The sequence below is a fragment of the Camellia sinensis genome, chromosome 15 (assembly GCF_055761805.1).
Source record: "Camellia sinensis isolate YWXY chromosome 15, ASM5576180v1, whole genome shotgun sequence".
NCBI classification, from domain to species: domain Eukaryota; kingdom Viridiplantae; phylum Streptophyta; class Magnoliopsida; order Ericales; family Theaceae; genus Camellia; species Camellia sinensis.
Window position 1 is genome coordinate 116526129 of NC_138975.1, and position 27278 is coordinate 116553406.

The 27278-nt window shown below is 35.7% G+C and overlaps 1 protein-coding gene and 1 non-coding gene across 2 annotated transcripts in view; both read left to right on the plus strand.

Moving 5' to 3' along the window:
• Positions 1–26447, plus strand: LOC114308612 (uncharacterized). Its single transcript, XM_082910067.1, has 12 exons — positions 1–248; positions 344–413; positions 5611–5653; positions 8805–8882; positions 9011–9095; positions 9246–9327; positions 14768–15032; positions 21440–21550; positions 22268–22325; positions 22593–22689; positions 24933–25065; positions 26351–26447. The coding sequence occupies exons 7-11, from the start codon at positions 15008–15010 to the stop codon at positions 24996–24998; spliced, it is 357 nt and encodes a 118-aa protein (XP_082766193.1). The 5' UTR covers positions 1–248; positions 344–413; positions 5611–5653; positions 8805–8882; positions 9011–9095; positions 9246–9327; positions 14768–15007; the 3' UTR covers positions 24999–25065; positions 26351–26447.
• LOC114294036 (uncharacterized) overlaps positions 1–27278 on the plus strand; it is a 174069-nt gene that overhangs the window by 126871 nt on the left and 19920 nt on the right. The gene's annotated exons all lie outside the window — the stretch shown is intronic.

The window sequence follows — 27278 nt, forward strand, 5'->3', positions numbered from 1 at the left end:
AAAAAAAGGCCCGAAACTAGAACGATCGCGATCCTGAAGACCCCTCATTCATTCATTCATTCTCTCCCTCTCTCCCTCTCTCTCAAAAACCAGTCTGGCGACGAGAGTTTCTCCGGAGATTCCAATGGCGAAATCGTCACCAGTGTCTGTGCTGAAAGCATACTGGTTTCCTCTGATTCTCTTCGCATTATCCATGTTCTATCGGCTTCTGATCCTTCCTCGTTCCTACCCTCCTTCTCACTACGATGGTCACACTCACTCACTCACTATCAAAATTTCTCTTCTCTCTCTCTCTCTTTCTTCACTATCTACTTTACATAACAATCAATTTTTGTAATTTCAGTTTTGGGGATCAAGAGGTATAGTTCCATGGAGCAAGTCACTGAAGCCTACGAGAAGTTCTCATCCAAGTGGTAATAATGCTCTTCACTCTCTAAAATCTCATCTTTTAGTACATCAAGTTTTCAATCTATATATGCACACATAGTGAAGTGTGATACTATGCAGTCTAGCCTCTCTAAAATCTTATATTCTGTTTTAACCCTTGACAGTTTTATTTGTGACTTGTGAGATACTAAATTGGTAGGTTAACTTTGTGTCTTTACCTCTAAGAAGTACGGACAACACGGCGACACGACATGGATACGTAAATTTTTTAAAAAAATATAGGATACGATGCATTGGGATATGCTTAAAACATATATTTTTATTATATGTATATTTTTAAATATTTAATATATATTTTATGTCAAATATTTAATTTTATCAAATTAATCATATACTATTTTAATAAAAAAATTAAATATTTTAATTTAAAAAGAAAAAATAGTACTCAGTGTGTTCCTAATGTGTCCCAGAGTGCCCATAGCATAGCCTCAATGTGTCCCTTGTTTGTCCCAATGTGTCCGCGATGTGTCCAGAGTGTTCCAGTGTGTTCAACTCTTTCTAACGTGCCCGACATGTGTCCAGCGCGTGTTAGTGTCCGTGTTCGACACGTATCAGACACCTCCGGAGAGGTGTCTGTGCTTCATAGCTTTACATCATTTATACTAATCAATTTTTTATATTGTGTTCTTTCTAATATTTTAAGGCATACATTTCATGGAGTGGCTTTACTATGGTATACAATGGTATGTGATACTGGTAGGGCTTGTTTGATTGGTTGGAGTAATAGTGATGGGATTAATAATCCATGGGATTAGCCATTGGATTAACCATTGGATTGACTGTCTGACTCAATTAAGGCTTGTTTAATTAGGCAGACTGTAACATAAGATTGAGATTATTAATTCAGAGGACTCATATTCCATTGTTTGGTTGCAAATTTTATTATTCGGATTAGATTCCAATTGTTATTCTATCCAACAAAATTGATGATTTTTTTAATCTTACAACTTATACATATAATTGGGATTATAAATTTTTTTATCTGTTGGAAAATAAACTTGGATAAGAGGAAATTATGTATTTTAGCAATCCAGCTGGATAACTAATCCTACACTAATCCCATGGATTGTTAATACCCTCGCTATTAATCCTTGCTAATCAAACAAGTCCTTAGTGGATTATTAATAATAATGCCTACTTCCATATGGTATTGAATATTCCACGATTTTGTGGGATTAGAAATCCTATGTATTACTAAGCCGGTCACCATTTATGCCATCCAAACGTAGGAATGTGTATATCACTGGATCAACAATCCAATCCTATGCTCTAATACTAGAATCAAACAGGCCCATAATGAAATATATTTATGTAAATGGCAGTGTTATTTTTATATAATATATTCTCATCCACTTGACATTGAAAAGGTGGACCTATGAACTCTAAATAGAGTAGAATATGAAGAAAGATAAAGTGAAAACTCTTTATTTTAAAACCTAAAAGGTGTGTATATTTATTGTTAAAGAAAAAGTAACATATAATTGTGGAACCGTTGGGTTGGATTGGCTTGACCCCTGTTTATTTCACTATAAAAACAAAAGAATGGCGGGGAACAGACTTGTGAGACCACACAAGCTTATTCTAATCTACCCTAGAACCTTAAGATGTGAAAATCCTTCAAACAACTTGAACACTAAATATCCATACAATCTTGTTTGGAGTCTTTACTGCAAGGGAAGAAGTAAGCGAGAATCTCTCTTTTAACCTATCAATTTGATAGAATCTGCACTTGGCCTTTCCAGCAATTGCCTGAAATAATAGAGGAAACTTGAACGAACCTCTTTGCACATACTTGAATCAAATATAATTGGAGTGGATTTTTTTAGGCAATTGGAAGAAAAGAATAGAAAAAAAAGGAGGCAACCATTTGTTAAACCATAGTGATGTCTTCTTAGCAATTGAAGTGGATTTTTTTTTTCCCAATAATACTACAAACCAAACTTAACTACCCAGAAATTACCAGAATTATCATCTTGTGGTTGAGATTTATTCTATACATGGACCCCACACCACATAAATTCAATCACAACCACATTGTCCCATTCGGGGTAAATTTGGGGAAGTTAAGGGTGGGTGGGTACCTAGAATTCTTTTTTGTAGGTGCGTTTTTTTGTTATAAGGGGTATTGGGTCTATCTTTTGCATTTTTTCATGTTTTTACCGACTTTTCTTTTTTATTTGGTTGCAGAAGGGTTGTGCCCCTCTCTATGTTCTCTAATATGATTTGCTTTGCTGCCAATAAAAAAATACTTCCTTCTCCAAGCCGAAGTGGGTCCTCAAGAATTTTTAAAGTTGTGATCTATACCAATTTGCCCAAATCAAAGATCCAACGTGAGTAATTAAAAAAAAATTTCATAAATGCCTACTAACTGAGCTTTATTTTGTTCTTTATGTTTGTCCTCCTTTTAATCTTCAGCAATCTTGGCTATGGTAGAGGTGAGATCCACTCCTTTCCATAGATTTCCATAGAAAGGCTCGCAAAATTTTTTCTATGGAAGTGAACTTTCTTTTGGAGAATAAACATACTGGACTCTATGTTACATGGACTTGGGTACGGGTGTCGGATGTGGATATGTATCTAGAAGTAGGATTCATCAAACCATAAATTTAAGGGTACGTGGATTCTGCAAAAAAATGTCATATTTTTATATTTTTAATCAAGTATGTAAGATAAAATGGTGCTATATGTAACTTACAGTGTCAAAAAGACGTTTTTTATATAACAATATGTATATATAATAATAGTGTTATATATAATTATATAAGAAGTATCCATTGAAAAGTGTCAAACACATATTCTATACCCTTGTTCGACACGGGTATTTGATTTATTTTGAAGAGTCCATGTAACATAGAGGACTAGTATATTTGAATAGAGAATAACACTGTCTTGATCAATATTATATGGGCTCTTCTAAATTTATGAAGTATATGTGTTGGACAGTTAATAGTTGTGAAAGGGTATGGGATATGTCCGATATGCCTAGTTGGAGATGCACTCAAAAAGTATGTATAAGTTGTTGAGTTTATTATAGTAACATGCATAAGATTTCTATTTTCTATATTAATACTCTATTTTAGTTTTTAAACATCATTTTATCCTTAAAATATTAAGAAAATAACATATATGAAATATAGCCGTGTCTAGGTGTCCTTGACATGAGAATTATATGAATTTGACATATCCACACTCAACACCCGTGATTGAGTCTATGTACATAGGTTTTGATCAATTGAAATCTGCCAGCACAAGATTATACATTAGTCCAGGACTTAACTCTGGCTATAATTCAACAAGACGTCTACAATACTCTGCCATGAACTTGGAAGAAATTAAGCTAGAAACGCCATATTAGAAGGCTCATCATTCCGGAGTTAAACCAGACAAACTCTGGAAAACAGTCAAAGCCTCTTTAAATAGAGTAATAAAACTCACATCAGCCTTGCAAAAGGGCATGTGTAAGTGGAAGTCAAATGAGTAATCCTTTCCTTTGCATACCTTGAGTACTTGAAGTCACTCACTGTTATCTTCTTTCTCAGGATACCTGTTAGATTTTCTATAGCCTAAACAAACAAGTAGGGTGACATGGGTACCCTTGTTTAAGGCCTTTGGCACTTGGGAAATATTCCTTTAGTTCATTATCATTGCTATTAATTAAAAAGCTGGGAGAAGTAACACATGCCTTGACCCAACTGATAAACTTTTCAGGAAACCCCGTCCCATCAGGTGTCTGGAGCTTGGAATGCCTACTTGCTGAATCATAGGCTTTTCTTAAGTCCACCTTCAAAGCACATTTCCTGCCAATATCACTGCGATGATATTTGCTGAGAAAGCAGCACATTATCAGCAATCCTCTCCATCCTCCATAATGGGCAGTTTGACAATGTGACACAATTGAAGGAAGAACCATTTTAAGTCTATCTGCTACAATTTTAGCAGTGCACTTATAAATGATATTACAATAAGAGATACTTCTATCACTTAGATTTGAAGGATTAGGCAGCTTGCCGATCCAATTAATCACTATAGATTGAACTTCTCTCAGCAAGCACCAGAACTGAAGAAAAAAGATATCCAAGCAATCACATCATCACCTATAATGGACCAAGCTTTTTTTAAAGAACATAGCATTGTATCTATCAGCTGTTGGAGCTTTTTCATCTTTCAGTGAGAACATAGTGCTTCATCTCTGCAGGAGCAACATACATGAGTAACTCACATTTTTGACATTCAGTAAGTTGCTTCTTGATATAGTTTTTTATGCCACCTAAAAGTTTATCCAAAAATGAGATAATGTCTTTACTTCATTTGGATCAGTATGACGGAACCACCCAACTTTGTTATTCCCATATTTCTATGGCTAGCTCTTCTCTGATTTATAGCTTTAAAGTAAAAAACACTATTCTGGTCCCCTAAATTCAACTACTGAATTATAAAGTTCTGTTTAACATACTTTCCTCAGCCCTACAGCTACTCAACTTGCTAAAATTGAGCATAGCATTCTTGTCTTCGTGAATAAGAACTACATCATTTGCACTTCCTTTCAACTACTTTTGTGACCAGTCTTATTTCTCAACTCTTAACGATAATGATTTCTCAACTCTTAACAATAATGACCACTATATTTAAGCCTTTGTTTTTGGGTGAATAACTATATTTAAGCTTTGAACTGGTTATATTTCTCTCATTCAGAAGGAGAATTGACTTGTGGAAATATTTAGAAGTTAAATCTTGTAAGCATCAATTTCGTTTTTTGCAGGTTCTGAAGTTTGATGATGGTTAAAGTTGTGCACTTTAAAAGTTGAAGCATTAGTTTAATAATGGATGTCTATGATCACTGATTCACTACCAGTATAGAAAACAGACTAATTTGCTTAATAATTGTCATATACGCAAGGTTCTACTTTGTTTGTTTGTTTGTTTTTAATTTCTTTTTCTGCTGCAATATGAGTGTGTTTATATCACTGTGTCATTATATTACTTGACACGATTATGCATTGTTGTGAATTAACCACAGTAACTTTTCTTGCTTAGTTGATGCTGATCTTTTCTAGAAGACGTTAATAAAATATGTAGCTAACTGTATATATGGTATTTTTTTTTTTCTCTAATTGGTGTTATACCAAATATTTTTATATTAAACTAACAAATGCATTGATTCAGGAATTCAGCCACAGAAGTCCCTCCTATAACTAAGTTTATCAAGGTTTGTAAGTCTCCATTTGCTCTCAAGGCGATTTACAAAATCAGTTTCATGTGTATGTTTATGCATATATATGTATGTCTCGCGTGGGGGGTCGGTTTTGAACATCCTGTAATATTGTTATATATTTTTATGTCGTGTGAAATATCGTTGTATTGTATATATGTTCTCCTGTTGTTATGCTTCTCCAATTTGACCACATTATTTATTGGAAGCTGAGAAACAAAATTTTTTCACGATGAAATTATTGGAATAAATTTTCCAAGATGGATGAGTAGTAATACAGCAGAAGTATAGAACTGGAAGGTAGTGGTAGGATCAATTGGAATAGGATGACACACTTAGATTGGCTGATCATGTGAAACAAAGGCCAATAATTGTGCCAACTAGAGAGAGCAATGTCTTGAAGGTGTTGCCTAATGAAGGGAATAAAAAGAAAGGACCTAAAAGGACTGGAAAAAACATGTTAGTTTATTTTGATTGAACTTTGGACCCTGTCCCAGATGAAATATTCATGAAATAAGATCCATGGAAGCATAATATTTTATTGAGTTGAGCCATGTGATAATTTGTACAGATGCTTTGCATTGCACTTGATATTGCTTCTTGAAATTAAGAATAAATTTCCCCTTTGTTACTACTGGAATCTGTTATGACAATGAAATTATTCAAGGGGAAAGGATCTCCTTCGATAAATTTCCTTATGGTTACAAGATATCCCAATGCTTAGTCAGTCAAATTATAAAAGTTCTCTTACTTATACAATCTGTGGCTCATTTATGAGTCATTTTGAAAATTTGATCAAATTCTACATTTAAATTTTTTTTTGGTTGCTTCTTCAAAATATTTGAAAATTTTGTTTACTGAAATATAAGGTTTTATTTATTTATTTTTTATTATAATGGTGTTTGATCTATAAATCTAATGCTTTATGAAGTCTTAATTATCATGTCTACTTTCTGTCACATAACACAGATATGACACCATGCCCAGTTCGAAAGAGTTACTCAATGTGGAAGTCATCTCTGTTCATATGATATTTATATATTAAGGAAACCTTACGATAGGGTGCCTAATGATGTGATATAGTGGGTGTTAGAGAAAAAGGGTGTGACCAAGGGATTTATTGATGCGATAATGGACATATATGATGAGGTTGTGACTATAATTACATGCAGCGGAAATTAGTGAATTTCCAAGTACTGGAGGATTACATCAAGGGTCAACTTTGAGCTCTTATCTATTTGCCTTTGTTATGGATGAATTAACTATATATATTTAGTTAGCATGATGTCTTGTATACATTTAGTATGATGTCCCATGATGTATGTTGTTCGTAGATGATGTTTGTTCTAGTGGATGAAATTAAGGAAGAAATTAACACTAGAATAGAACCTTGGAAAGAAACACTCAAGTGAAAAGGGTTTAAATTAGTAGAGCTAAAAATGAGTATTTGGAATGTAACTTTAGTATCGATAGTAGAAGAAATAATGAAGTGAAAATTAAAAATTAGCAAATTACAAAGAGTGGACATTTTTTTAACCTAGGTTTGATTATTAATTAAGATGGAGAGGTTAGAGATAATGTGATCCATAAAATAAAGTAGGTTGGCTCAAGTACAGAAGTGCTACTGACATATTATGTGATCGATGAATATAAACAAAATTGAAATGGAAATTTCATAGAACTATGAAGTTAGTGATACTTTACAAGATAGAATGTTGGGCAACTAAAACAACATATTTATAAAGAGAATGAATTCTACACGGCTTAGCCGTAAACCACTTAGTTTATGGGCGGCCACTCAACAGATGCTATGTTGGCCATTGAAGAGATGTCCACCACTCAGGTTTTCTCTTCTCTCTCGTTCTTTCTCTCGATGCTTTTTCTTCATTCCCTCTCTATACAATGGTACAAACCAAGCAATCAAAACGAAGAATCTTGATTATTGGTAGTGATGTGCTGATGAAGAAGCTATCGATTGAGGCTGTATGGAAGTCAGATCTGGTGACTGGAAGAATGAAAAGCCACGCATGTTCAAGCTAGAAACGGAGCTCCTGAGTTCCAATCTAGAAAAACTGATTTGGTTTTGGGTTTTGGCTTGAAATTATTGTAGTTGTTTCATGGAAGATGGAATTTATGGCAAGCTCTACAAGATTTTGGGTTTTGTGTTGAAATTATTGTATTATTTTATGGAAGATGGAATTTATGATAAGATCTATAAGATTCTGCAATTACAAACTCATGGAAGGATGGGAAATTGCATCATTATCAACTGCAAAAAATTTATTTTTTTATTTTTATTTTTATTTTTTTGCAATCCTTTGCAATTTTGATCTCCATGATATCATAGCTTCTATATATTCTTGCTCATAAAGTATTCTTAAGATTGTATGCCCCCTCCGTTAGTTGCATCAGATAAATAATATAGTCTGAACATTGTAGATTGTCAGTCAGATTTTTATGTGTGTATGTAGATCATATTATCAATAAGATGTTTTGAAAGAACTGAGTGAGAAATCTGGGAGAGAGAAAACAAAAACTAGAGGAGAAATTGAAAATAAGTAAAAAACAAAATGGGTTTGACATGTCAACTATTGAATGGCTACCCGTAAAGTCTATCCATCACGGCTAAATTGTAAGAAATTTAGTCTCATTTATAAAATGAGTGTAGTTGAGATAGAGATATACTTAGAAGAATGTGTGTGGTAAGACTAGGAAGTACACAATTAGAAATTGAATATATTCATGAAATGACCGGAGTAACACCGATTTAAGATGAGTTGAAAGAGAATATGCTAGGATGGTTTGATCATGTACAATGAAGGGTCTAGATGCAATAGTAACAGATTGTGATATGATCAGCATAAATAGAAATGTTAGGGAGAGCCCCAAACCTAAATTGATATGGGATGCTATAGTAAAAAATGATATGTATTAATTTAATTTAATTTAATTGAGCATATAGCCCTTGACAAAGTAGAATGATGAAAAAAAATTCATGTTGCCAATACCACTTGATTGGATTAGTTTGGTTTGGTTTGGTTTGTCTAGAAATTATGTGGTTTTGTTGCCACCAATATCAAATCCTACTTGAGTTAACTTGAGTACTTCCAGTATTGTAAATATTTAAGTTATGTGGTCTGATTTCCAGATTTGATATGCTTTTGAGCTGCTGACAAATCCTTTATGGAAGAGGAATTACGACATATTTGGTATTGACGAGCACATTGTGAGTTTTTAACTATCAACCTATCAATATGAAGCCTATGGTGCTTGTTTGAACCTTTACTATTTTTCTTTGCTCAATAGACTTTACTAATAATCTTTTGATGCATGACATTGATTTGTTGACTGTAGCATGTTCTTGATAGTATCAAGGAGCGATATGCTGGGACAATTTTTTCTGAAATTGACCTTCCATTGCTGGAGTCTGCTTCCTTTGGTTGGTTGAGATGTTCCATTCTAGACTATTTGCTTTTGTACCAAAGATTTTTATTTGGAAACATGTACTATATGTTTCTTGTTGTGGGAAATACAACTCTAATATGATGTCATCATCTCTTTCTTTTATTTTCTTTTCCTGTTAAATCAGATCCAGGAGATCATGATTTTGAGGTCATCACCTCTGGGACTTTCTGTCTAAGTTTGAAAATTCAAAGGCATTGCTAATTCAGGTATTCTCAATAGGTACAGTGACTTGATATATCTTGGCTATTATCAAAAGAGTAAGTACTTAGTGGACCAATGTTACATAGACTCTCTAAATAATTAACATTTTTAGTTAGACATTCACCTAGCAAGCATGTAAAGTTATTCAACTTTAATTATACATAAAACTCCGTTACTACATCAATTCTGTTACGTATTTTATTCAAAGTGAGTGAAGTATAACACTTAATATCACTTGAAATACCATTTTAGCTTGTGAAATTATAAATAACCATGCTTGATGACCTAGGACTTGGGAATTAGATGAATTGATACTTAGATACATACCTGCACTCGACACTCGTACATAAAGCTTAGAATCTATGTACAAAGGACTGGCTGTGTTGTTTTTGTTCATTTTGTACAAATGATATTTCATGTAATATGTAACAAATATCTTAACTTGAATTATCCCAGAAAATCAAAATCTGAAAAAGAAATAACAGTGAAAAAGAAAATCCTTGAAATTTAAACCGTTTTCTTTAATCTAGGGTTTCAATGTTAATGTCTGTGGGGATGGAAAGACTCTTCGTACTGATATAAAAACTTAGATACATCATTCATATGCTGGAATTTTTTTCTTAATAAGCAACAATTGAGTTTGTAGTCAAATGTTGCAAATGTGTGAAATGTTATTTTACAGAATTCAAGATTAGGGAATGATTAGGATATCATTCCCTATTTATATTAATAAAGATTAATAATTACAAGGAAGCCCTAAGGCATAAAATAATTACAAAATAATAACCCAAATAATCATATATTATTCTAACACTCCCCCTCAAGCTGGTGCGAAGATGTCTCTCATGCCTAGCTTGCCTAAGATGTCATGAAATGGCTTATTTCCAACTCTCTTGGTGAGGATGTCAGCAAGTTGTTCACCAGACTGCACAAAGGGAGTACATATTGTGCCACTAGTGAGTTTCTCCTTAATGAAGTGGCGATCAATCTCAACATGTTTTGTCCTGTCATGTTGAACCGGATTGTGAGCGATGTTGATAGCAGCCTTATTGTCACAGTATAACCGCATGGAGTCTATCTGATCAATATCTAGATCACTCAACAATAACCTGATCTATAAGAGCTCACACACCCTTTGTGCCATATCTCTAAACTCAGCTTCTGCACTCGACCTGGCAACCACATTCTGTTTCTTAATCCTCCAAGTAACTAGGTTGCCTCCAGCAAAGGTGCAATACCCTGAAGTCGATCTCCTATCAGTCACTGATCCAGAAACATCTGTATAGGCTTCTACATGAAGATAATCATACCTTGAAAAATAAAGACTCTTACTAGCAGTAGACTTCAAGTGCCTCAAAATTCGCATGACAGCCTCGAAGTGAATCTGATAAGGAGCATGCATAAACTGGCTCACCACACTGATAGCAACAGCAATATCAGGACGAGAGGGAGATAGGTAAATGAGTTTACCCACTAATAGCTGATAGCTCCCCCTGTCAACAGTTGCTCCTCCTTCATTATCTCCCAGTTTCTGATTGGGTTCTAGTGGAGTGTCACAGGCCTTGCAGCCAAGCATCCCAGTTTCCTTCAACAAATCAAGCACATACTTCCTCAGTGAGATAAATATCCCATCCTTGGAGCGAGCAACTTCAATTCCCAGAAATACTTCAAGCTCCCCAAGTCTTTGATCTCAAACTCACGGGTTAAATATTTTTTCAACAGAGGAATTTTCTCACTATCATCACCCGTAAGAACTATGTCATCTACATAAACAATGAGTGCTGTAGTCTTACCAAGTGAGGAATGTTTCACAAACAAGGTGTGATCTGCTTGACTCTGTTTGAAGCCATATTAAAGCACAGCCTGAGTGAATCTCTCAAACCAAGCTCTCAGAGACTGCTTGAGACCATATAATGACTTCCGAAGCCTACATACTTTGCCTTCTGTCTGATGATTCTCAAAATCAGGAGGAATGTCCATATATCTCTTCTTCGAGGTCACCATGGAGAAAGGCATTATTTACATCAAACTGATGAAGTGGCCAATCTAGATTAGCTGCTAAAGAGAGGAGCACTCTGACTGAATTCATCTTAGCCACTGGTGCAAAGGTCTCCTGATAGTCAACACCATACGTCTAAGTGAACCCTTTTGCCACAAGTCTAGCCTTGTAACGCTCAATAGAACCATCCGCTTTGTGTTTCACAGTATACACCTATTTGCATCCCATAGGTCGTTTGCCCTTAAGTAACTAAGTCAATTCCCAAGTACCATTCTTCCTAAGTGTTTTCATTTCCCCAATCATGGCAAGTTTCCACTCAGAGGTAGCAAGAGCATCCTGAAAATGGTTAAGAATGCTAACAGAGGAAATATTGGACACAAACGCTTTATATGAGGACGACAAATGAGAGTAAGACACAAAATTTGAGATAGGATGTTGAGTACAAGACCTCACACCCTTTTTTCTTGGCAATCGGAACATCAAGATCAATGGACTCAAGAAATTCAAAGGTACCTGAACTCTCATCAAAAGCAAGAGATGACAGTGGAGGAGCAGAAGTGGTCTCTTGTATCCAGTTAACTTTCTGTCTGTCTTTGTCCCTGACATAAGCTTGCCCTTCCCTATCCTGGGTGACATTAGGTTTTGCAGTCCCAGTATGAGATGGTGGTGCAAGAACAACTGGTTCCATCATAGGAATCACAGGAATCACTTCACACCAAGGCTCCCCCTGAAGGGAGGACTGTGACACCGGAGAGGACAAGAAATAAGACTACGATTCAAAGAATGTGGCATCCATGGACACAAACCACTTATGAAAAGGAGAGTGGTAACACTTATACCCTTTTTGAGTAGGAGAGTACCCAAGGAAAACACATTTGAGAGAGCGAGGGTCCAACTTACAATGAGTAGAAGAGTGATTATGGACAAAATAGACACAACCAAATATTTTAGGAGGAATAGAAAACAAGGACTGAGAACCTAGGAGGACTTGAAGAGGAGCTTGTTTTTGCAAGACTTGAGTAGGAAGACGATTAATAAGATGGGTAGCAGTGAGAACAACGTCGCCCCAATAGGACTGAGCACACTCATAGAAAAACACATGCACTAAGCCATGTCAAGAAGATGGCGATTCTTGCGTTCCGCCACCCCATTTTGTTGAGGGGTATTGTTGTAAGAGGTTTAATGGATAATGCCATGAGTAGAAAAATATTGCCCTAACCCAGAATCTATGTATTCACCCCCATTATCAGAACGAAATATTTTGACAGTGGCCCCAAACTGAGTATAAATCATCCTATGAAAATTGCGGAACACAGAGAAAACCTCACTCTTGTCTTTCATAAGATACACTCAAGAAGTACGAGAAAAATTATCAATAAATGTAACGAACCAGTGATGACCTTTCACAGACACAACACGAGATGGATCTCAAATATCATAATGTATTAATGAGAAATGAACTAAACTTTTATTAAAACTGGGAGCAAAAGAAGCTCTATGTTGTTTGCCAAGCTGACAAGACTCACAAAGAAATTCAGACACATTATTGTTTGAAAAACCAGATGGAAATAAATGCTTAAGTAAATAAAAAGAAGGATGCCCAAGATGCCGATGCCACAACCATATATCATCGGTGGTAGTAGGACGCATGGTAGAAGAATGAGCAAGCTTGTCCGGATGATCCAGGAAGTAGAGATCATTTTCTGCACTACCGCTGCTAATTGTCCTCCTCGTGACAAGGTCCTGGACAAGACAATGATCAGGAAAAAATGTCACACTACAATTCAAATCCTTTATAATACGACTCAAGGATAATAGGTTAACAGAAAAATTAGGAACATAGAGAACATAAGAGAGAGGTAAAGTAGGAGTGACATGGATTAAACTTTTTCTAGAAATAGAAGAAACAGTACCGTCTGCAATCCTAACTTTGTCCTGACCTGAAGAGGGCTTATAGGCAGAGAAAAGATCAGAGGAACCAGACATATGATCTGAGGCACCAGAATCAATAATCCAAGGCAAAGACTTATGAGACAGGAAAACACAAGGAGAAGAAGCTAAGTTATCTGAGCGGGCAAATGACGAGGAAGATGTACTGAGAGCAGTAGAAGACCGGCAGTCCAGCAATTGACGTAGAACATCCTCAAGCTCATGAGTAGTCATGCCAGAGAGATCATCAGAAGCCTGGCCAACGGAAGCAGAATTAGAATCACGCGTATCAATAGCACTAAACTGATGAGCTCGTGGACAGGAGCCACGTCCTCTAGACTGGCCTGACCGACCGCCTCTAGAACCAGACCGATCACCTTGACCCCCCGGATGGAGTCCCATGAAGCTTCCAATACATCTCACGAGTATACCGTAGCTTCTTACAATAATCACAAAAATATAGACTCCTTGGTGGCAGACGAAGGAATAGGAGTTAGGCTGAGGCCATCTCTAGAGGTAGACAGTAATGCTGAGCGGTCGGTAGAGACAGAGGACATCATAGCAGACCGACGACTCTCCTCATTCTGTACATAGGCAAAGGCCTCCTGAAGTGAAGGAAGAGTGTCCATACTCAGAACCGAACTCCGAACCGGATCACACTCCACGTTAAGACCAGCCAGAAACTTGAAGACCCTTTCTTGTGCAATAAACTTCCTGTACCCGACTGAATCAGCAGTGCAAACAGGCTTATAGTCCTGCAGGTGATCAAGGCGTTTCCAGCCATTGGTGAGGAAGGTGAAGTACTGAAGAACCGTCTGCTCCCCCTGAACAGAGCTCTCAATAGAGCGGCGTAACTCAAATGCTTGTGAGAAATTCCCTTTGCAGGAATAGGTGGTAGCCACAGCATCCCAAACATCCTGGGTAGTCTCCATAGATAAGTAGCCCTCGTCAATGTCTGGCACCATCGAATGAATAAGCCAACCCATAATCAAAGAGTTGGTAATCTCCCATTGGTCATAACCCGGGTTAGTTGTGCTGGGTGCCTGTATCCAGCCATCCACATACCCCATCTTCTCTCTACTCTTTAAAAACATAGTCAAACTCTGCGACCATGCGAGATAGTTCTGACCATTAAATAGAGAGGTAGTGATTTTAAGACTAGGGTTGGGGTTATCAGTCATGGTAATAGGTATAGGGAAACTCTCACTCCTAGGTGTTTGAGAAGTAGTGGACACATCGGTAGAATTTGCCATAGATACTATACTACTGAACCCTCAACAAAATTAGTGCCAATCACAAACCCGGAAGGTGGAGGAATACAAACACAATGACCACTAAGAAAATTAAAGACTTAAAATCTCATTAACCTCTTTATTTATTTATTTATTTATTTTTTACAACATTGATTTATATATATATATATATAAAAATAAAAAATCTATGTATATGTATATATATATATATTTTAAGATGAAAGGGAAAAACGAAGCAGCTGTTGAATATTGAATTTAACACAGATCATCACGTAACTCAGCGAAGCAGAGGTAGGCGTCGACAGGGACAGACGACAACAACAAACCTTTTCTCGTCCCTCGCCGACGACGCTAAGGCCAGGAGGCCTGACGTCAGGGCCCGACTGGGTTGGGAGAGCCCAACGACTGGCTTTGACGATTGGCTCTGTGTGTGACGACTAGTTCTTTGACGATTGGCTCTGTGATGAGAACCAGAGGGATGTGACGCTTGGTTCTAGGGTGGCGATGGTGGTGATTGACGACTGTATGGGTGAGTAATTTAAGTTTTAGGGTTTGGCTTTGATACTATGTTATTTTAGAGAATTCAAGATTAGGGAATGATTAGGATATCATTCCCTATTTATATAAATAAAGATTAATAACTACAAGGAAGCCCTAAGGCATAAAATAATTACAAAATAATAACCCAAATAATCATATATTATTCTAACATGAAATACCAGCCATACAAAATAATCATAGAAGGCTGCCGTAAATATTATGAACTCTTGATCTTTTCTTTGTCATTCCTATTGTTGTCGTGGTTATTCTAATATTAGTGTACTGGAAAGAGATCTTTTATAGGTGTTTATTGTTGTTTATCAAAACTTGGTTTAGGTATTTTCATTTGGGAGTAACCGCTCTGCACAATTTTCTAATAACTGGAAGAAAATTGGTATGCATTTCTGATATTAATTGTTGCATATATTTATTGTTGATGATGTTTTTTACTTGTGTTATATCTGTCTGCTTGCCCTCTTTTATTACTATATTTTTTCTTTTTTGATATGTTTTCTGCTTGCCTTCTTTCCTTTGTTATACTTAATATGCCATGATAAAGATGTGGAACCTATATTTGTATAAAATGAATCTCTTTTCCATAGCTTGTGCTGCTCATTATAGGAAACTTAGTTCATTGAAAAAGATATGGGGTACAAAACCCAATAAAAGTTTTACTTTCAAAGTAAACTAAGCCGTTAGGCACGAGTTGTATTTAAATGAAACTTAAGTGAAATGATTTGATTACAATTTTGTGAAATAACAAACTAAAAACTTATTTTTTTTCTCATAGTCAAGACATGTTTCTCCAACACAAGGCTGAGTAAACCTATTTACCTAATTAGTTTATTTACTTTTGTAACAGAATAGGCCTATCTGCATGCAAAATCTGATAATTCATTGAATCTCATTCATCCTTATTGCTCTTCTTGCATTCGAGTATGTGGCCAGCATAAGGTTTTTAGATTTGGATGTAAAGTGGGACTACTTGGGATTTTCGGAATATGGATTAAATGATATTGTGTTCTATCATTTTAATTATTTGAAACATTTCATTTGTGTTCACTTTATGTTGGATAAGACAAAGGTGGTGTTTGGAAACAAATTTTTTGGGTTTTTTTTCACTAAAAGACAAGAAGGTTACAAAACCAAAAAAAACAAATCCAAACAAAATATCACATCAAAACCCATAATTATTTCACTTTTTCTCTCACAAACGTCACATCCAACCAGAAAAAAACCAAACTATCTTCTCAAACACAAAAAAAAATTTCTCCAATAATATCCTACAACTAAAAAAACCTACATAAAAACCCACTTCCCAAACACCCACAAAGAAATGGGAGCAGGTATTCCAGTTCCTCCTTATATTCTTTCCAACCGTAAAATTTAAGTTACAGTTGGACTAAAATTAACTCTGAAAGCATCTAAATGTTCTCCATCAGCCACTGAATCAACAGCACTCCAGGATAGCTTTCAAAATTTCCAAACCAAAAAATCACGGCAATGTAGTATTGATCCAGAAAATTAATAATATTCAAAAGCGTCTGTAAACACCGATCTCGTACTACTGTTCAAAGCCCTAGAAAAATTAACTTTTTATTTCCAGCCTAAATCAAACTTAACCCTTCCCCTTCCTCTTCTTATTGGCCCTCAATGGCCTCTCCCCAGGTCCTTCATTTTAGCCACTAAATTACTTTCAAATAGAATCTTTTTTGAAAATTCAGCAAGCTGTTGTTTTTGAAATTCAACAAATTTAGTTTTTTTTTTTTTTTTTTATTCTACAAACCCTAGAAGTTTTCTTTTTTCTTTTTAGAACCCTAACACTAAAACATATTCCAGCCCTAAACCCACCACAAACCCAAATGGAGGTGATTTTGTCATAATTTTCCTAAGAGTACAGTTATTTAAATTTAATGTCTCCCAAATGAAACACAATTTGTACGTTATATTGATGATAATTTATACTTTAATGTACATTTAACATTGACATGAGCACTACTCAGCCTTTTGAGAACATGGCATATGACACCCAAACAGAATATATATAACCATTTACCAATGATTTTGACATATCATATGTTGGTAGCCTTTTGATAATCATTGAAGTATGTCAATAATAGTAAAAATACTAGGGAAATGGATGTCTCAATTTTGTCGTTGCACATATCATTCAGAATATCTAATGAGACACTATATGTTGTATGTCTATGGATAATTGAGATAATTGAGTTACTATGTGATGGTATATAGTTGAACCACTTGTTGCTCTTTAACATATTTCTTTCCTTTTTTTTAACTATCTTCAAGTTGTTCAATTTTGTGGTTGGAGCTTTTTTATTTTCTTTCTCAATTTGTGGCTGTCATCATATTTTATTAACTCATTTTATAGCGCGAATATTTATTCATTATATATGAAGGATTAAATAAAGTATGTTTGATGTGGTCTGTCTAATGAGGATATTGACGTGATATTCGTTGATTTTGATAATATCATAACCTTAAAATGTAGGTTGGTGGTTTAACCAAAGTTATAGCCCTTGAAAGAGTGGAATGGATAGGTAGAACTTTCGTACCCACCCGAGACAAATGGCACAAGGCTTTGTTGAGTCGGATAAATTGAATTGAGTTGTGTTTGAGAGGGGGGCACGGGGAAACCTGAGGTGGTACTTTAAATAGCGTCTCACATATCAACCAAAGAGTTGAATGCTACTAAAGTAATGCCCTTTTATATGGATGCCCTTGTCAGCATTTGTCCATGGTTCTTGTATGACATCATATCAATTATTAATGTTCAATCCAACATTCATACACATTTTTGCTAGCTATTCTACAACATATAAGAGATATAAGAGAGAAGATATGAAAGAATTCCTTGGCATCATTTGGCTTTTTCCTTTAATTGGGAAAGAATAAGCAAGTTGCTCTATTTCAATCCTAATACTATGATTTGATTTTCTAGAAGGATATAACTGGAGGATGGGAGATTATTTCATGTTATGGTGTTTGGCACAACAAACATAACATGGAATAAGGCAAGTAAAACTCTTAATAAAACTCAATGCATATCATAATTGGTCCACCTTGAAACTAGGAATTTTGAATTTTTTTAAGGTTCATGCAGAAGTCCATTGCCATGGAAACCAACCTGAATTGGCGTGTCATTGTGTCCCGTTACGTGTTCATGAAAATGTTCTAGAATGGGGTGAATAGGACAGTTCTTTTGTTTTTTCTTCACCAGTCCTCAGTGACCAATCTCAATTTTTCTAACCATTCGGTATGTTTAAAACTTAGTAAGAGATTCTATGTGATAGAAAATATCTATCAAAGGTTCATGTTTTATTTACCTTCTCGGTTGAAGTATCCATGAATCATCCAAACAACTGGTGACTTACAATGGGCACACCAGTACCCACCTAAACTCTCCTCGCATAGACAATCTCTAGGATTTGAAGAATGTTTCTCCTAGTCTAACCTAAAACCCACTAATCTACCTATTGTCTCCTATTCAAGTATTACACTTGCATTTGATGAAGGTTTCTCCTAGGCTAACCTACATGCTACTAATCTACCTAACTAATATTTTGTCTTGAAGAACAACACTACTATTCTTTCTAGGTTTCACACAAAGAGCTCTCCTAAAACCCACTACTTCAAGTCTCTAGGTTTTCACTCAAGGGCTCACCCAAAACCCACCACACTGGGTTTTACAAGGCCACCCTCATCCTCTTCCTCAATTCAGAATTCAACGAGTTTCTAGGATCACCTACAATCTCAACCACAGTCCTTAACTCACAATGGGTTTATAGGCTCCCCCACAACCTCTTTCACAATGCACAACTCACAATGGGTAGCCTACTACCACAAACTATCAGAGTCAAACAGGCACCAGTTTTCCAAGTCTTACCCCAACCTTTGCTATTTACAAAATAAATATCAATGGGTGGTAAACGTACCTCAACAATACACTAATAGGAAGAATTTATACCTTAAATTGAAGCTCAAAAGTTGTCCAAAGTTTGCTTTTCAAGATTCTTAAGCTTGGGCCAGTTGTTGATAGTTAGCGTATGATGAATACTCTAAGCTCTCCCAAATCTCTCAAGATATGTTCTCTAATGTATATAGGTAATATTGGGTCTCAAATCATCAAGTTGTGTGTTTAAAATGAAAGAAACTTACGTATAATGCGTGTGTTCCAACTGCTAGATAATGGCTAGTTTATTTTTTTCAAGCTGCACCCAGTTTGGCTGGCCAAAATATTTGATCTTTCAAGTCTGTTTGATTTCTTCCACCCGCAACACAGGGCTTACTTCAAAAGATTATTAACGCTTTCATTTTAACTCTGTTTTGGGTGAAAATTCTGCTCAAATTGAAACTTGTAAATCTAGTTTCATTTGAAATTGGTTGTACGCAAGGATTTAAAATTTTAAACTAGAACCTAAGTTATGGCCGATAAAAAAAAAAAAACCTAGATCCTAAGTTATGGTTTTGGATGGCTAGGAGGTCATACTTCATTTACCAAAATGGTCACCAATCTTGACCAGGACCAGCATAAATGTCTTCCAAAGTCAAGTCTTTACCCTAGGTGGTTCTATTTAAGACATTTTGGTCTTCTTGTGTCACTTGGACATCCTTCTTGTTCATGACTTGAGTTCATCCTTCCTTGACTCTTTGATGCCTCTTTGAAGTTGTCAAGTGCTTGGGGCTTGTATGAGTTTTCCCTTTCCAAACCCCTCTATGGATATTGGATTATCCTTCACCCTTGCTACAATATAAGTCATGAAATTGCCAAACCCTATGGTTCTAGACTTTAACTGTTTCTTCACGTTATAGATTGAAAGTTAGCATTGTGATTAGAAAGCATAAAATGAGATCAACATATTTAAATAAAAAAAGGGGGCAAAATCCATTTTACCTCCCTGTGGTTTGGTCCAATAGCATAGCCCCTGCCTTTTGAAAATAGCCAATTAACCCTCATGTGATTTTGGACTATATAGCTCCCATTACATTTTGTCTAAAACTAATATAAATTATATTGCACATGCATTTTGAGAGAGTTGGGAAGAAAAATAATTACTTAAAGTCAACTTTTTAAGGTCAAAAGACAAAATCGCCCCTTGCACCATCTTTTCCAAAAAAAAAAAAAAACCTAAATCTAAACCTACCATCACCTCCTCCACCATGCCAGCCACCCCTTCCCCACTCTCCCACCTCTCAGCCACCCCCACTCCCTTCCACTTTTCCCTGCCATCCTCCCCACCTTCTAGATACCACCTCCCTCCTTGCCGCCTAGCCACCGTCTCTTCCTCTCAACCATTGGCCTGGCCACTGTACAGACTCCCTTGTCACTGCAATGCAATTGGCAGAATCTGTGACTCCTGCAAACCGAATGACAAAACTCATTCTTAACTTATTAAATAGTTCATATATATACGCACTATATATACACAGAGACTTGGGTAATATGTAATCTTGTTTCCGTGATGATGAAATAATATGATATCAAGTTTGATTTCGGTCCCTTTCTTGAAATCGTAATGACAAATCTCAGCATTTGTCTGAGATTCACCAACCCTCCCATGCTTTGACAGTTCTTCTATTGTTTAGCCATTTGTTTATTATGCTTCTTTTTTTTTGTTTACACTTTCAATTTTTTTTTTTTTTTCAAACTCTGTGTTGCCTGCTAATGGTAAGGTATATATGTATATGGATATATTACAACTTAAGATGTGATTAAATTAGTAATTAGGTTACAAATTTAGAAATTAAGTTAGAAGTTAAAAAAATCAAGTTTCTTAATTGAGGCAAGTTTGATTTATTTATTTGTTTTACATTTATTCTTACACAAATAATGAGAAGTAGAGGAAGAAAACAAGGGTATAATTGTCTTTTTATTGCTAAAGTTAACAGAGTTAGTATTGCAATTTAATCCACAACCACATGGGGGACTTGTGGCTATTTTTAAAAGATAAGGGGTAAAGTGCTACGGGGACCATACCATAGGGAGGTAAATGAATTTTGTCAAAAAAAAAAAAAAAAAAAAATTTTTTTTTTGGGACTAGTGATATGAAAGAATGCCAACACAGTTCTTTTTTTTTTTTTTTTTTTTTGGGGGGGGGGGGGCTGATGCAAGTCTGGAAGCAAAAGTATATGCATTTTGTCTTTTGTTCTCGGTGAACATTGAAAAAAGAGTTGTTCTATTATAAGAATCTAAGTAACAAATTGCTTACCTTGGCTAATATTTGTTTTCTTGTATCATTCTTTATTCCTCTCTTTTGTCTTTTTCCTTTTCTTGGTTGGACTGATCAACTTGGTTCTATTTCATTTTCTCTATGAAGTTTTATGTTTCTAGATTACCTTGTTGATAGAAGTGGTTTTTGTTTTCATTTATTTGTTCAGCTTCTCTGTTGGATGGCATGGCAAATACTGGAATGGTTGAACTTGGAGAAGTTCAGCTTGCTACTTACCTTGCTGAGAAGACATTTACAGGGCAGCCTTCCTTTCAAAATGGTAAATAGTTTATCAGATTTTTTAAATTTCAATTTTAGAATAATTACCAAGAAACTAAAAAAAACTAGAACTCTTTGCCTCTATACGCATCCAAAATAGTTCATTGAGCAATCTTTGGGATTTTACAGCTCAAAATCTCACCAATAGATATTGATCTCCTAAGCTATGGATCAAATATTTGCTCTCTTTCATATAATTTACATGAATTATATGCAATGTGAATGATCAAGCACTGCAAACTAAATTTTTAAAAACCTGCAAATGGAACCGCAAAAAAATAGGACTGCATCCTGACATAAATGAACTGCAAAAAGAATATACTGAGTTAATTGTGCGGGCTTGGGATGTAGAAGTATTTTTAGGGCCGAATTTGGGATGGTTAGATTAGGGCCGAGGTTGGGCAGGCCTTGGGATAATGCATTTATTCTTACTATAAAGTGGAAGCCTGATCCAACCCAGTCGATGCCCACCCTTGGTAGACATTAAATCTGGATTTTGTGACTGAAATGATCGTCACTTGATTTTCTCCCTAGTAAAAACTTTCTATCACTTTCTGGAATTTAGTCATGTTTTCAATTGAATAAATTATTTTATATTTTCTTGTTTGCCATTTATATATATTGTTTGATTATGCTTGTTAAAGAGTTGGGAGAACAACTATTATTGTTATAAGCACTTGACTTCTCCCCCTATTTTAACTTCATTTGATATGTACAGGCTTGCCTTCACTCATTGCATTTCCCTCTGGATGTAACACTGCAAATTGTCTAATTAGGTGAGTTTCCGCCTCAGGTTTAAATTTTGAAAGCTGCCCTCATGCTGCATTGTGGGTTTTAAAGTCAACACACAAGCTTTATAACTTTGCACATTTCTATTTATGCCCAATGCAATCTCTCTCTCTCTCTCTCTCTCTATATATATATATATATACATACATACATACATATATATATATATATATATATTATGGGGTTTGTCTTATAATTTTCTACTTGATGGATTCTAAAGGAAATTTTAACATCATTTTGATTGTTTGATGCAGGTATGAGGGAGAGCTTTCTGTTGATGCTGTTACTAATTGGTTTGCAACCACAATCCTAAGTTTGCCTCGCGTTCTATACTACTCAAAGGATTCATTGGTAATAAATACACTCTTTCCTGGGTCCATATACACATTTTGTTACGACTAATTGTGACGTGGGATAGTTTAGGAAACTTGGATGATGCTGTCTACACTTGAATTTTTAGTAGTTTTAGGGCCAAGAAAGGTTGAGGGTTTAGAGTTCAATAAGGTTGGATGGCTCTAGTGTTTGTGACCGTAACAGATTATAATTATCTTGAATTTTGAAGTTAATTTGTGGAGAATAAGGTAGAAGGAATGAACTTTTGTTGGGAATGATTTACTAGGCTTGCATTATGTTGTAATGCTAGAGTGGAATTTCATAGATTGATGCACTGAAAAAGCAATATGACAAGAAATCATTATTTGGTTAGGGGTCTTTTCTGATAATTAGCATTTGATCAATATCATGCAATATTCTCGTGAATTTAATATTTGCATAATCATGACTAAGTTCATTATTGGATGGGGACTCCAGCATTTTTTTTTTCTTTTCTAAACCCTTCTTTTTGTCTCTCTCATGCTCTCTATTAAATTGGTGTAGGTTTGGGTAAGATGGGTAACAATTTGACCATGTTCTTTTCACTTAAAAAGAGAAGGTAAAAGAATTTTTTATGGCTAAATTCCATTGACCACTCCTAAGGTTTGGCCATAATACTCTCATTGACCCTATCATATAAAAACTACATTGACCACCCTTGTTAGACTTTGTTGGAAACACTATTAACAGATGATGTCAATTTATTCTTTGAACTTTATGAATTAAAGCCCTTATTATTTCCTCCAATTTAGCACCCAAAACCTTTTTTCTCAACATAATCATCACAACCCTCTTCTCCGAATGAAATCTGAACAAAATCATCTTTGATGATTCACTCCCACCAACAGGTCCAAGACCCATATTTCTCTAGCAGCCTCTTTCCCTCCATCTTTTATCTCTCTTTGATTTTCGATAGATCCACCATAATATGAGCCATAATGAGTACCTCCACCTTTGACAATGGTAATGGGGTTGCTGTGTCCAATTAATGTATATGTAGAGAGAGAAGTGGTGGTGATAGATGATTTGGCTTAGAGTGACACGTGTCACCATTTGGGCTAGTTATAACTTATATCAATGGTTAAGTAGGCATTTCGAAATTTCAAAATATGATGTCATCATATTTCATTTTTATCACCAATGGTCAGTTAGCAACAGGAGGAAATTTATTACATGGTTTCCCAAATAGAGGAAGTCACTGTAATTATTAATACCATAGGGTAGCAAGTGTATTGAAGCCAAACCTTTGGGGTGGACAGCGTAATTTATCTTTAACCACTGGAGTTAGGCAGTGGCAAGAACCGGTTTACATCATTCGGAGGTTATGGTTTGATTCCGCCCTTTCCTCGAGAAAAAAAGAAAGAAAAAAAGAGGAGTAATTGATCCTCCTCTTTTTCATGTATTCTGAATTTACCATGCACACGAAGCCATTAATTGGGGCAATTGTAAAAGGTTGGCAGGCAAGTTTGAGAAAATCAGTTCAGCTGTGAAGACTGCATCTCTGTGTGAATGATGGCAGACATTAGAGTTTTACCTAGTTTAGTCCTTCCTACTTCTCAATTGTCAAGCTGCATGCTTACCTGACATAAATCACTAATGACTTTTGATATTCCTTTTGTCATTTTGCATAGTACTTTTAACTGAAACCAGCTTGCCTTGGAGATAATAAAGTTTCTCTTGCTTTCATGTTTTTTAATGGCCTTTTTATTGGAACTGATATGGAATTATATATTTATTTCAGCTTGTGGGAAAAAGCAGTCCTCATTAGTTACAAATTATTTTCAGTTCCCATATATTGCTAATCAGTCTATTTTACTTACTGTGTACTAGTTAGTATTATTTTTCACTTTGATAATTTTGATTATAATTTATTGTCACACCAATAAAACTATTTAACAGTTACTACTTGACCAAAAATTATGATCCTGCAATCTTCTTATGGACCCTTGAAACAAATAAGAGGAAGAATGCTACGCGTAATCATGTCTTTAGTTCTTCTATTTCTTTCCGTGAGATCCAAGTTATATATTTTATTTTAGCTGACTGTGCTACCCATCCAAATTGATACTTTACAACAGGATGATATGTCAGCATGTGTTCCTTCTTTGATGACACTGCCACGCTCATTCTTGCACTGTTTGGTTTCAATATCATGGGTTTTTTTTTTTTTTTTTTTAATATCTATTATCATTCTCAATTGATTTTTCAATTCTGGATAACAGGTGAAAGTCATTTTCTTCTCAGAAACAGGGAGCGTGCAGCTCCATTCATGCGTCAAGCTGCCCTAAATTATGCCATATGCTGCTTTCGCATTTGTGCCATGACGAGAAGAGGAATCTTCCTTTGGTGGAATGTGTACGTGTATTTTCTTTCTTTTCTTTTTTGGGAGAACATATAGGAATGCTTTTTTTTCCCCCCTTCCTTTTTATTTTAAAAAAAAAAAAGAAAAGGAAAGATTAATATCTTAAATGTTCTTACAAGCTTCCTTCGGAATAATTTCCTAGTTTTGTGAATAATCTTGTCTTTTTTTTTTTGATTGGCACCGGGTTGTCCGGATCAAAGCCCGACTAATCCCCAAATTATCTTGTCATTTAACCAGCAATAAATCTTAGAATAGTATCAGAACTATTTTAAATTATTCCTTGCTTCATTGAACAGAAGCAGCTATCATTATTCTTTCTTATATTGGCTTGAAGGATTGATGGTAAATGGGGAATTCTTTTTGCAGCAAAACCAGATTTTTTTGCAGTCACAACTATCTACTTCATGTTAACTTCTACTTTGATTTGGAAAGCTGTTATATCTTGGATAAGTTTACTTATCAAATTTCTTTATTTATTGCAGTAGTAGGGGGTAGAAAACGTCTGTCGTCATGTTACCCATGACAATAACAAAGTGTTATGTGTGAACAAACAAAATCCTACTTATGTTATGATGGAAGAAGAATGACGAGCTCAAATGTGATAGTGAAAAAGTTTTTCTTGCCTCACATGGAAAGACTTCCACGAACTTTTTCTTTCAACGACATCTTTCTAAATTTCACTATGCAGTTGTATCCTTAAAGGGGATAACAATTTTCATTTCAGTGTTATATGAAATATAAGGCATTTGAATGCTCAGGATGTTTCCCTGTAGCACTACCCAGCCCTTGTATGTATTTTGAGCCAAGTCCCACCATAAGATTTGGGGTTTTGGAAGAGGCTTGACAGTTAGGTCCAATATATCTACTAGAGTCCATGCTACACAGCTTTAAAGCTGTCAAGGTCTGATTATTCATATTTCAAATCCTTTGAAAAATCTTATGCAAACTTTTAAAATTTTCATTTCATTCTTCTGTTTTGTAATCTCAATTAGGATCACAAATGTTCTGTATCATTTCATGCTTTTGTTGTCATTTCCTTAAATTTCTGTGTGAAGATTATGAAATCAACCTCCAAGCATATTTGTTTCTTCTATTTTTCTTTTGACTATTAAATTACAGAGTAAGTTTTTAGATGAAAATCAAGTGAGGAAATTCTTTTCATCAGTGTTGTTGAATACATGTCATGTATTGTTATGTCACTTTTGTGCATTGTGTATCATGTCTTATGTCTCATGTCATATCATGTATAATAAAATACATTAACATATATGACTGCAGATTGTGGGTAAGAGAAATTAGAGGCGATCGGTCATTGACCTCTGGGAAGATGGCGGGCACTTAAATGGCCCAAGATCATCGGAGGTGGAAGAGGAGAAGACCAAGGTAGGCTTAGAGAGGAAAGGGGTGGCAGTGAGAGACCTTGAACACTTTGTATATGTTGTATGATTCTTGTTGCTCTTGTTATGATTGTGGTTGCACTTATGATGCCATTATATAAACTAGGAGAATTGGAGCCCATGCAATCTCAAGACAGGTGGCAAGTTCTCAACTCGACAGGAGGGTGATATCAGCCCTACTAGCTGTGTATTATGATTCAGGTCATTGGGTGTAAGGTTAACGTCCCTTTTCTCTAAGCTAGGTCAAGGTGGAATTGTCATTGCAGGAAGACAGTTACACGACCTTGATGATCTCGAGGTCTTAGCCTCCAATCCACGATCCTCCAATGATCCCAGGTGGGAGTGCTTAGGTCCTGCTCCCAACCTAGGCAGCAAAAGGGGTGAGTGCATGGGTGAGCCAAAGGCTCATCCTGAACACCTAAGCAAGCATAGGTGAGTCAAGGGTCCACTATGTTGTTATGGAGTTGGGGTGAGTGTATAGAGAACATATTTCTTATGAGTCATGAAGGGCCATGGAGAGCTCTAGGTGAGCTGTGGTCTTGTTTTCATACTTGGTAGTGTGCATGCCCGCGCTTAGGCTAGGCATACAACCCAAACTCACCGTGATGCCTCAGGGATTTGGCACGTGAATGTGTGATGGTGATGACGTGACGCCCGTAGGGATCGCCACGTGCCAAGCATGATATAGATACCCACACAGATAAATAAATAAAAAGTACTTTCATATGATACATAAATATATTGAAAAAATGAAGTACTAAAGCATATAACCAACGACATGAAAAATAATCTCTAAAAGCTTACAAATT

What these genes read in the sequence shown, in the direction of transcription:
- LOC114308612 (XM_082910067.1), top strand. Translation starts at nt 15,008, where the DNA reads ATGGTGGTGATTGACGACTGTATGG. An exon ending in GCAGCCTTCCTTTCAAAATG is followed by an intron (nt 21,551 to 22,267) that starts GTAAATAGTTTA and finishes TGATATGTACAG; the next exon opens with GCTTGCCTTCACTCATTGCA. An exon ending in ACTACTCAAAGGATTCATTG is followed by an intron (nt 22,690 to 24,932) that starts GTAATAAATACA and finishes TCTGGATAACAG; the next exon opens with GTGAAAGTCATTTTCTTCTC.